Source organism: Amphiura filiformis, chromosome 12 (genome assembly GCF_039555335.1).
Source record: "Amphiura filiformis chromosome 12, Afil_fr2py, whole genome shotgun sequence".
Lineage (NCBI taxonomy): Eukaryota > Metazoa > Echinodermata > Ophiuroidea > Amphilepidida > Amphiuridae > Amphiura > Amphiura filiformis.
In genome coordinates this window covers 62,243,163-62,255,670 of record NC_092639.1, presented here as the reverse complement: position 1 = coordinate 62,255,670, position 12,508 = coordinate 62,243,163, and the positions used below count along the sequence as shown (strand labels likewise).

The following is a 12,508-nucleotide window of genomic DNA, read 5'->3' as shown; positions in this document are numbered from 1 at the left end:
GGTGATGCATAAATATAATAGGTTCTGGCAATAGAAGGTATTTAACCCTGGCTTAAACCTTGCAACTAGCACAAATACATATAGGTGGCTAAAATACAAATTGTGCCACTTCAGATACAAATTACAATTAAGCAAAAATATACAATGAAAATAACTGCAACAGCATTATTAAATACATATTCGCAAAGTCGGCTAATGCAAGAAGTGCCGAACATGTCAATTAAAGCATGGACTGTAGCTATTTTGTTTCTACAGTCCATGATTATATAAAGACAAGAGGGATGCGGACACACAAATGAGGCCAAGAAACTTTTAATAATGTAGTTTCAGACCACAGCAACAGGCTATGTTGTAGAAATCTTAGCAATCAGAGCACTCCGGTGGACATGTAAAGCGTAGCACCAGCTCCTTGAGATGGCTTCAATTTCAGCTGTAGAATCAGGTGTCAAGCATAGGTGAACAGCTATATCTGGGTGTGAAGAATCTAGTAGAAGTTGAAGAATCAGCTTCCTGTTGCGCATAATTTCATTCACTTTGCACTCAGGATAGTTCTCGTAGAGAAATCTCTCAAGCCTTTCGGCGAAGAACGTTCTTGGTTGTTCTAGTTCTTCACAGGTCAGCAGAAAATGATGTTTAGTTTCCTCTTCTGATTTACACAGCAGACATGTACCTTCAACTTTATGTTGGTTGAATTTTGCACGGTTGCTTTGTAGAACATAGGTGTCAGTAAGTAGTCTTGCTTTGATGCTGGCTCTCTCAACATCTCTTGGGTTAGTTGGTAAGGATGCCCATACTTGATGAGGTCGTCCTATCTGGAGATTAGGCGTGTTGAGATGCTTTAAGGAAGATTTAATTTTAGCATCATTAATCAGCTCTTCATTCCAATAACTCTTGATTGCCTTGTCAACAGCTGTCTTCCACTCCACTTTCGAGGGTGGGTTGCTGATAACATCAAAGATGGAAGGAAGGTTGTACTTGTTGAGGACTTCTCTGACTTTCATAAACCAGGAATTGCTCTTGAAGGGCTTAACAGCCAGCTGTCTGATTGCTATTCGGTGTTCGGCACTATCCGTATCACGTGAGATACTGCCAAAGAGAGATATGATTGCAGAATCAATCTGGGCTTCAACAGGCTTGGCACCAAGGAGACCATAAACTGCAGCATTGGCTGGAGCGGGGGATGAAGGAAGAAATTGAAGTTGACAGAGAATTTTCCTTTGAAACTTTTCCATTTTATCAATGTCGTCTCGCTTGAATGTGGTTGCTTCTATGCCATAAAGCATTCTAGGCAGTACATAGGTGGTCCAAATGTGAAAAGCAATGTGAGGTGGGAGACCATTTCTCCCATGAAGACCTGCGCCCATTAGCGCATATGCAGCTCTTCTCGCACGTTGTATTCGTTCATCAGTATCGAGAGAGTTGTTGGCTCTCCTAGATATACCCAGGTGGACAGCTTCCTCACAATATGGCATTTCTTCATTAGCTATAGTCAGCGCTGTGTGAACAGAAGACTGGTACGGAATTGTGGCACTTTTTGAAGCGTTGATTTTATATTTGTGGTCGATGGAGTAGTTCTCAACTATATTGAAAGCTAGTTGGGTTTCCACTTGGGTGTTTGATAAGATAGCCATGTCGTCAGCGCATGTTGGAGCTGGGACATTAATTGTACCAATGCGATGACCGTGTGGTGGCCACTAAGTTGATCAAGAAGTCTATTTGTGTACACTTTGTAGATGGGTGCTGAAGTAACTCCACCTTGTCTGACTCCTTGCTTTACTGTGAATTCTTCAGAGAGGAAGCCATTCCATTTGATAGCAGTACTCGGGTTGTGATACAGCTGTTTGAAGACAAGCCAGAGGTCACCCTCTATGCCAGCTTGATATAGCTCGTCAAACAGGATGGCGTGATTCACTACATCAAAGGCTTTGCTGACGTCAAGCAAGGTTACATAGATGGGCTTCTTGTTTTCCGAAGCTTCATTGATGGATTCTGTGACAAGTAAGGCTGCGTTGGAAGGTGAGGTACATTTCGTAAATCCTCTTTGCATTGGATTCTGCATATTAGATAAAATTGGGTCTGCTTTCAGGAGCCAGGCTTTCTCAAGAAGCTTTCCTAGCACAGAGGTCACAGTTATACCTCTGTAGTTGTCGGGACAGGTCTTGTCTTTCTTCTTTTTAAGGATTGGAGTAAGGATTCCCTTCATCAGCACATCCGGAATGTATGAGGTAGCCATCATGTAGTTGACGATATCCGTCAGCAGATGCAGAGTGTTTTCACCAGCATATTTCAGATGTTCAGCGCTGAGATTGTGGGGATCCTGGGCTTTCCCATTTTTGAAGGAAGAGACAAGTTTCTTGGTCTCGTCACTGGTGACTGGAGTGATTTTATTTGTATTAGCATGACAGAGCTTTTCAATAATTGGGTTTCGGAAGCCTAAGTTGTCACTTGGGTCGTCCATAGACGCTGACTCACTGCTTTTATCAGCCAGTCTACTGAAATGGTCTTTGAAACCGTTGCAAATCTCACCTGGGTCAATCAGTTTCTTGTCGCCCGCAATCAGAACATCGGTGAAGTTGGTTGTTTCAGACCGTTGAGCTTTGATAAGCTTGTGTAAGAGCTTGGTGTCATTGCTGTGCGCTTCGCTGATCTCAGTAAGCTTCTGGTCATTAATATCTCTTACTGATTTTCTAATTGCAGATCTAAGGTTCCTTTTGGAACTTTTCCTCTTGATATTTGCGGGATGCTGAAGATCATTAGGTCTGCCGGCTTCTTTCCAATTGAAGTATGCAGCCTTATTGACTTTCACCAGTTTGCTAATTGTTGGGTTCCAAATATCAAGTCCCCTGTTAGACTTTTTGGCCTTCCTCTCTGGTTTCAAGAGACATTCCTTGGACGTTGTTAACATCAGAGTAGTGAGGTCATTGATGACATTATCCAGGTCTTTGTTGCTATCGATTACACCAGGATTGATCCGCTCGTCAAGAAGCCTGTTATACTTGTATCTGTCTAGCTTGCTCCAGTCAACTTTGGGATTTTGGTGGCTTTTAATAGGGGAGTTACTTTTGTTCCTCCTGTTCTCCCTCTTGCTTGGTAGCGAGATTGTCCCAAGACAGGTACATGGTCAGATACGTTTTGAGTTAATATATCAGGGTGTGGAGTCTCTTCAGGTGTTTTAACATCCTTCTCGAATTTCTTGGTAGTCAGGATGTAATCAATCTGGGAGACATCTCTGCCATTACTATGGTAGAAGGTAATCACCTCTGGAACATCAGTAGAGATCTCTTTTCCATTGCAGAAGGTCTTGAACGCTTTGTCTCTGGCAAGGGGATTCTTACGATTTAATGAGGCATTAAAATCACCCAACAAGATGATGTTATGAGAAGTATCATATTTCTCCATGATTTCATTGATTTCATCAAGGACATCGTGGAATTCCGCTTCAGCTTCAGGAAGGCCTCTGGAAGGCATGTACACATTGACAATGCATAACGTTATAATGCCGGTGTTGATTTCGATACAGACGATCCTGTTACCTCCATCTGGGAGTATCTTGGTTCTCTCATCAAGTTCCTTTCGCCAGAAGAGGGTGACACCACTGTATCCTCTAGGACGTTGAAAGGGGCTAATAGGGTTGTCATCATCAACAGACTTTGCAGAATAGTTGAAAGCCTTATTAATCTGGTCAAGTTTGCACTGTTCAAAGTTGAAAAGCCAATGTTCTTGTACTGCAAGAACATCAACAAAATCAAGAGTCTTCTGAATGGCTAGGAGGTTGGCATTGACATTTTTAACATTGTAGGTGGCTATCTTAATTTCCATGCATTCCTTCTGTTGGTACCGTTTCTTGGTCGGCCCTGAGAGGCTCTTCCTGCCCCTAAAAAAGGCTTATTGGTTGTTCTGTCATTTTGTGAGCTCTTGCTATCAGGAGGCAGTTGTTTTAGTACTTCCTTGCGCTTGGGGGATACATATCGTTTGTTGAAGTAATGCGATCCATTCTTTGGAACTGCACCAGAAGAAGGTGAGCAGCTTTTATAGAATGATCTCATGTCAAAATCAGCATCAGCATAATCGGCTCGACTTGAGTCACACTTTTCATACCAGTTGTCTCTCCTTGAGCTCGGCCTCCGATAAGATTTGGGGCTCTTTACTTCATTGCTGTTGTTGTAATGCACACCAGTTTCTGAATTATGATGGCCTTTGGTTGTTACAGGGGGCACTCTAGGCCTGGCGTTACTTACAGCTGTAGGGTATCTGGTGCTGGCAGTGTATTTCATATACGAGTCTTTGGATTTAGCATTAGAGTCATATGAAGAGTAATTTCCATCTTCTTGTCTTGTAAATTCACAGGTCTTATTAGTTGGTACAGGTGAGTGAGCGAGTAATGCTCCGTTCACACGTTGCTCATGTATGAAACTAGCTAGCGGTACATCTGGTAAGATGCATTTAGCAGGAGAGTTTTTGGGCAGATCTTTTTTGACCGTCTGGCTTAGAAGCGAAGGAGGTCGATAAACACCATAAGGCTGCCCATCTGCATGAGAGTATAACTTAGCTTGCGGTGATTGGATAAGCTTGTTCCTATCATATTGTCTCTTCTCACTATTTCTTCTCGACAGTTGGTGAGCAGGTTTTGAATTAAGGTATTCATCTCTTCTTTGGTTGGCAGTTTACGGGGCAGTGTAGTTGGTGTCTGTGTTGTATCCTCAGTTGTACAAGTTGGAATGGGTAGTGATCTGTCCGTACATGCAGGTTGTTTTTGGAGCTTAGAAATATTGAGTTCACTGGCAGGTATCTTCTTATGTGTGTCATTGACACAATTTGTAGGCAATATAGTAACAGGAGTCAAAACATGGATCAGTGGGTTCTGATGTGCAGACGGTATGGTTTTGCTGTGACATTGACGTTCGTTAGTATCTTCATGCACAACATTGGTATTATTCTCAGGAAAATTTTTGAAGGCTTTGTGCTGCATCTTTAGTTTGATACATTCCTCACTATGCACCATCTCTGGGTGACAATTGTGTTGAGTAGAGTTGGACTTGGTACGATCGCTAAGACACTGTGCATGTTGAGTCCAGCAGCTGTTCTTCTGCACTGGTATATGCGCACATTTTTCTTCAAGTGCAGCCATGCGTATCTTAATCATTTCAAGTTCAAGCATATCATTTCTGTTATTAGGTTGGCAAGTAGGCTCACTGTCATCAGTTTTCCTGGTGTTGGAGTGACAGGGGCTGTTTTCAATCTCTTTTTGAGCAGGTTTGGAAATCAGCTGGAGTTTCAGCAGCTTTTCATTTTCCTCACTTTCTTTTATCTTTTCTTCAAGCAGGCACACATAAGACTGGATGTGTGCAATTTGCTTGCTTCTGTCTTCGATGTCAGCAATTTTCTTATTTATCTCTTTTTCCTTCTGAACTAGCTTCCTTTCCCATGCTTTAAGGCGCTTTTCTTCAAGCTCAAGCAGGATCTGGGAGTCATTGATTGCTTTATTAAAGTCTTTCATTTTGTCATTGTCTTGGGTCAGCATATCATTGCTGTTTTTATTTCTACTGGTACTCAGCAGCTTTTTGCCATCAGTGTTGGAATAGTTAACGGCTGGAGCTGTAGTTATTGTGGTGAGTATAGGCTGCTTTTTCTTAGTTGGTTTGGTTTGCTTGCTTCTGGCATCATTTGAGCGTCTTCCAGTTGTGTGCTCGCTGCTTTCTCCACACGATGCATTTTCCACTTCCTGGGCGGTTGGCTGTGTGCTGGTCAGATGAGTATCCCTAACCGTATTAGAAATTATATCAGTTCTTGTGGCTTTTTCAACATTTATGTTAGATGAAGATTCAGTTTGCTCGGTTGTTGATGTACATCTGGTTAGGAGTTCATGATCACTTGATGGATCCACAGATTTGGAGGCCTTGGAGTAGGATAAAATCATCTTGTTGTCCACAGTCAGTTTGATTTCACCGTTAGGGCTGTCACAATTACTTCTGCTTTCCAGAGTATTTTTTTCAGGAAGAGGCAGCAGAGGCGGGTTTTCACTGCTGTTATTGTTGAGGTTGGCTGGCTCCATCGTAAGAGTGGATTTCATACTATGGAACATACTTATAGTGTCATTGTTACACATAGTAGGAGTCTCATTTTCACAAGTTATGAGGTTACTGTGAGAGTCAGCATTCATAGAATGTCCTTTCCTCAGCAAGTTGACAGATTCGGACGCATCATCACCCAAAAATGTCTCCTTGCAGACGAGAGTAGACTTTAAGGGATTGTTCTTACTATCATTGCTATCACGATTACTTCTGGACTGAGCAATATTTCTTTCAGGTGGAGGCACAATTTTGTGAGGCAGACTTTTGTAGTTGCTATTCCCATAGTTGGCAGATTCAATAGCAGAGATGGATTTTTCATGTTGGAGCAGGTTTATGGGGTCATTATCACATCCAGTAGAGAATGTGTTTTCACAGATTATGAGGTTGCAGTCAGTATCGGCATTGTCAGGAAACCTTCTCAATGGATTAGCATATTTGTTCACCTAATAATAATAATAATAGGCCCTGCATGCTTTTATCAATTGGCTCTAAACAAAGGAGTTGAACCGGTGTCCTTCACCGTAATTATGGCGCAGTGTAGTCCATTCAATCAAATGCTGTCATCAAGGGCATCAACCTGTTTGATCGTTGTGCATTTGTTATGTGTGTGAGACGGACTGTCGCGCTAGATTGCAATCATGCTTTTGTTGAATGCATTTGAGAAGTCCGCCATATTTGTGGTATGATACGTCATATGGACCACCTCTATACTCTCTGTATACACCATCACATGGGAAGAGGAGATAGACTCAACAGAGAGCATCATACCTGTCTTACACATAACTCTAAATGTCTTAAATTGGAAAAATCGTCCTTCTTTTAATACCCTGGTTGAATGGGGAATTAGGTGTGGCTGACAATAGAAATGAACTCAAAAGAAGGACCAAAACAAGCTCAAATCAAGACCAAAATAAGCTGAAAGTTGGATGAATGCACTTGAATGTTGGATCAGTCAATACAGTCACAATAGGAAGAAGTACTTTACTCAAGAGGGCACTCAAGTGAAGTGGTTGGAATATATTTGGCTTGAATTGGTCTTACTTTGAGCTAGTTTTTGAGTGGTTCAGCTTATTTTGGGCTTACTTTTGAGTGTTTTGGTCCTACTTTTGAGTGTTTTTTATTGTTAGCCGATGCTAATTCCCCATTCAAACTGGAAGATTAAAAGAAGGATGATTTGTCCAATTTAAGACACTGTGTTAGCAGTGTTAGTAGCTACTGGGAGGTGTAGATACCTTGTTTCAATCAGATGCCATAACTTACTTGGCCACAAATCATAGTACAGGAAAAGACTTTGTGATCACCTGCTCCGCAGCCAGATAACGATGTTGATGATAATCCTGCTCCCATTTTTAACTGAAATATTAAAACACTGGAGTGGCATTATAATTGAATTGCTAATTGAATTCTATGAAAATCAGTCTATATGTTTCCTAAAACTCTTCTTTTTTTTTGTTATCTAACCTACTCTGCACTGGTTTGACAATAAATGTATGTGATTTGGAGCATATATTACCATAAATCCTGATTCTGAAAATTAAAGAAAACATTTAAAAAACACATTTTGTATTTTGGCTGGCTCACTAATAGGAAACTATTTTTTTGGTACTCAAATGATCTTATCAATGTTTTGCAATGATTTCTTTTAGGACCCAGACCTCCTAAAAATCTTCGGAGGGTTGATTTGCCTGATCCGGAGAGCAAGACAGCAATCAAAGTACGCTGGGATCCACCAGATGATAGCAATGTGGACTATTACAAGTAAGGCATTAAAAGAGTATTTATTTATTTATTTATTTATTTATTTATTTATTTATTTATTTATTTATTTATTTATTTATTTATTTATTTATTTATTTATTTATTTATTTATTTATTTATTTATTTATTTATTTATTTATTTATTTATTTATTTATTTATTTATTTATTTATTTATTTATTTATTTATTCTTTTATTCTTTTATTTATTCTTTTATTTATTCTTATTTTGATTCTTATTTTTTATTTTTTTTAATTTTTTTTTAATTTATTTATTTGTTGATTGATTGTTTGATTGATTGATTGATTGATTGATTGATTTTTCATTAGGCATTTAAACAAAATTAGAACAGCAAAGTTAGACTAGCAAGGAAGGTAACATAGCAAAGTGAGTTTCAGTATAAGATTTCAATTTACAAACTAATGTATAAACTATTGATCATGCATGAAATTCTCCCAACAGGGTGTATTGGAACCGATTTGGCTTCTCAGATGTAATCGAGGACACTGTTAATCCTAGCGACGGCGATCCTTTGGAATACACCCTTAGCGGATTAGATCCACTGGCTCCAAATGCAGATATTGACTTGGGCAATCCTAATGAACGGCCAGCTGCCTACAATTTCTGGGTGGTTGCTGTATACACAGCCACATTCACACCTCCAGGTACTCGTAAGAAGAGACAGGTTGTTTTTGATGGTCTTGAGGAGATGGAGGTCACAGTGGCGAGTGAATCAAGTATTTTGCAAAATCAACTGACTGGTAGGTAGTTTTGTACACTGATTCTAAGATAAATAAACAAATTTATTCCATTCATCAGGAGGAAACACATTTGCCCCCCTGCAGAAGAAATGGTAGATCCCTTGATATACAAACACAATTGTATCAGATGGAAGGCTTAGATCCAGTTTCCCAGACTAAAAGATTTTGTAAGTCTGACCTAAGTCAGACCCAAAACTACCATTCTGCACTAATATCACCATTTATCATATCATCTACAAAGGGAAACATTAAAGAACACCGCTATAAAACCGGATATATTTTTGTATCTACTCAGTAAGTGGATATTTACGCTTTATATTTAGTCAGTCACAGCGTAATGCGCAAGCCCGATATACGGCGAGGTTCACGTATAAAGGCAATTTGCGTGAACCGGGTGTGTAAAATGCACGTAATACGCAGAACAGTCATCTAATTTTTGTAATGTGTTTCTTAATTTGCAACAAATAAAGTGTATAAAAAGGTCATTATTTCAATATTTAGAATGACTTAGTGGTATGATAAATTTGTTATTAGGGTCAGCATTGGTATGCTATGGGAAATTATTGTGAGCTCAGTGTCATACTGGGTTCAGCTTTTGGCTTCACCAAGTATGACACTTCACGCATGATAATTTCCCGTATCATACCTCTGCTTCACCTTATAACTAATAATGCAATGCCAACGATTTTACATGTTTACATAATCCCACTTCAAGTAATGATAGATCAATAAGTATTTTAAAATCTGAGCAGTTTTTCTTAATTTTTCTTAATTAGTTGAGCAGTTTTAAAAAACTGCTTAACACTCACTTTTTGAAGTACATTTTGCAGTAAACCCCGTTGAATTTGGACAACAAGTTCAATTGATGTGATCAGTGAAGAGTTTCCAAAACAATAGGAAACAAAAGGAAATAATTCCTTTGCTTGGCTATATCTCAAAATCAATATTTCTGACTTCCGACTGATTTTGCCTGATCACATCTGGAATGAACCCAGTAACCAAACATTTAGACTTGGGCACTGTTTTATACATAAATACATAATACACTAGACTCAATTTTGTTCTTATTATTTCTATTCCAATTTGCTAGAATCCATTGATCCTATGGAGATTCTAATCCAGGAGGTAGAAACTCGCAGCATTTTGTCACTCTTTGGCGCCTCACCAGATAATGCTAATCCTGATGGCAAATATAGGTTCTTCATTAATACGGAAGAAGTTCCATTTGTAGCAAGAGTAAGTGTTTAGTTTCACTGATTATGTACCAGCATCCATAAAATCTTTCAGCCATTGCAGCTGCATGTCCTGTGTGGGAGCAGCTGGAGCAGCATCGTCATTGTCATCATTGTTGTCGGCATGGTTGTCGACATCGTCACCATCAACTGTCATCCAGTCATCATCATTATTCATCTTCATCATCATTGTCATTTATCTTCATGATCATCATCATCATCATCATGGTCATCTTCATCAAAATCTTCATCAAGAGTTCTGGGGCACTAGTAATTCACAGATGTCTCTGATATCAAATTTGGGTCAGTGATTTCACATACGGGGAGCCTGTGATATCACATACGGGGAGTCTGTGATATCACATATGGGGAGCTTTCCTGACAGCTGGGCACTTGATGCAGCACATCGGAATGAAGCTGAGTGTATTAGAATAGGCTTTCCTATGTTTGGCAAATATTTACCTGTGCAAAAATCATATCTATCTGTGCAAATTCCAACAAATGGTCCCAGAAAACACTAGGACTGCAAAATCAAGCCATTTATGGCCAAAAAATAAAGTAAAAAATCCCAAGTGTACCCCAAGCCTGTGCTCTAATTCATGAATTGGATAATAAAATTAGCAGGCACCCAACTTGGGCTAGCTACAACCCTGATCAAGTCTACTTGCAAAATTATTCCCTCTGCGCCAGTTCACGTTCACTAACACTAGTAATATCGTTTGCGACTGGGTTTTGAGACTAGGGAGTATGTGATTTATGAGACGTCCATGAACTATGATACTGTCACGTGACTCGGCTCTTCAAGAGTATTTGATATCAGAGACATCAATGAATTAATGAGTGCCCCCAAACTATTACAGTGTACTTTCTGTCAGTACTCTTATTGTGAATATCCAAACAGATCTGCGACAAACAACAATCATCAATGATTGCAATGTTCATCATCGTTGACATCATCATCATCATCATCATCATCATCATCATCATCATCATCATCATCATCATCATCATCATCATCATGCATCATCACCATCCATTTAAAATCTGTGGAAGATTTAAGACAATTACTCCACAGAGGGAGTATGTTTTTCAAATGGAATTGGCCAGGGTTATTTATTTTGAAACCCAAACTAAATCGTCCACTGGGGGTGTGTGGATTTTAAATGGAATAGCACATGAAATTTATGATTTCAAATATTTCCAAACTAAAAATGAATATTTCCTTTAATTATCTTTCCACAGGGCGGAACGCTAGATGTTGCAGATGCAAATTATTTCTTTCCCTACGAGTTTGACGGTTTGATACCAGGAACTGTTTTTACTGTCACCTTGTCAGTAGAACTGGAAGAACCAGTTGATGGTCAACCAGACATCAGATCATCAATAGAAGTCCTTACATGTGAGTACATACTACAGGCCACTATGATGGTCAGGATGACATCAGATCATCAATACAAGTCCTTACATGTGAGTACATACTACAGGCCACTATGATGGTCAACCAGACATCAGATCATCAATAGAAGTCCTTACATGTGAGTACATACTACAGGCCACTATGATGGTCAACCAGACATCAGATCATCAATAGAAGTCCTTACATGTGAGTACATACTACAGGCCACTATGATCTCATCTCCAGTGGTATTCCGTAAAACTACAAGTTTTGCCTTTCATCTATTTTTGTGTTTTGGTCTTCATCGCTGTTTTCTGAAATTTAGGGAGAGTCTTGATGACAGTTCATTTGCCAAATGAAAGTACTATCATAGGCAAATATCATACAATTTTGATAGCAAAATTCAGGCAAGCCATCAAGTGAAGAAGGTTGGTGGTAGAAATGGGACTGTTCTTGGATTGTGTTCTGTACACTGTTCTCAGTTTGTCAAGCTGTCATTCACGACAGATGGGTCAGTTAAATAAAGCAATCTTATTGTGGTCCAGACACAGCTTCCAGTTAGTGAAACCTATTTTAGAATTTTAAGCCTTACCTTCACAATATCAGGTTTGCTGGTAATCAATGCTGCCTTTTCACCATTTATCTTTGTTATTTTAATTTATAGGCCCAGAGCCTCCAGTAATCATAGAGCGTGCAAACAATGATGCAGTTGCAGCCGCCTTTTCATGGCCTTTACCATTTATCTTTGTTATTTTAATTTATAGGCCCAGAGCCTCCAGTAATCATAGAGCGTGCAAAAAATGATGCAGTTACAGCCGACTTTTCATGGCCTTTACCATTTATCTTTGTTATTTTAATTTATAGGCCCTGAGCCTCCAGTAATCATAGAGCGTGCAAACAATGATGCAGTTACAGCCGCCTTTTCATGGCCTTTATCATTTATCTTTGTTATTTTAATTTATAGGCCCTGAGCCTCCAGTAATCATAGAGTGTGCAAACAATGATGCAGTTACAGCCGCCTTTTCATGGCCTTTACCATTTATCTTTGTTATTTTAATTTATAGGCCCTGAGCCTCCAGTAATCATAGAGCGTGCAAACAATGATGCAGTTACAGCCGCCTTTTCATGGCCTTTACCATTTATCTTTGTTATTTTAATTTATAGGCCCTGAGCCTCCAGTAATCATAGAGCATGCAAACAATGATGCAGTTACAGCCGACTTTTCATGGCCTTTAACATTTATCTTTGTTATTTTAATTTATAGGCCCTGAGCCTCCAGTAATCATAGAGC

General features: G+C 39.4%; 1 protein-coding gene across 1 annotated transcript in view; it reads left to right on the top strand.

Annotated features, from left to right (window-relative positions):
• Positions 1-12,508, top strand: part of LOC140166988 (uncharacterized) — a 113,980-nt gene that overhangs the window by 66,980 nt on the left and 34,492 nt on the right. The window contains exons 23-26 of the mRNA XM_072190470.1: positions 7,718-7,829; positions 8,291-8,589; positions 9,680-9,825; positions 11,064-11,220. Coding sequence (XP_072046571.1) covers positions 7,718-7,829; positions 8,291-8,589; positions 9,680-9,825; positions 11,064-11,220 — 714 coding nt within the window. The remainder of the gene's footprint in view (positions 1-7,717; positions 7,830-8,290; positions 8,590-9,679; positions 9,826-11,063; positions 11,221-12,508) is intronic.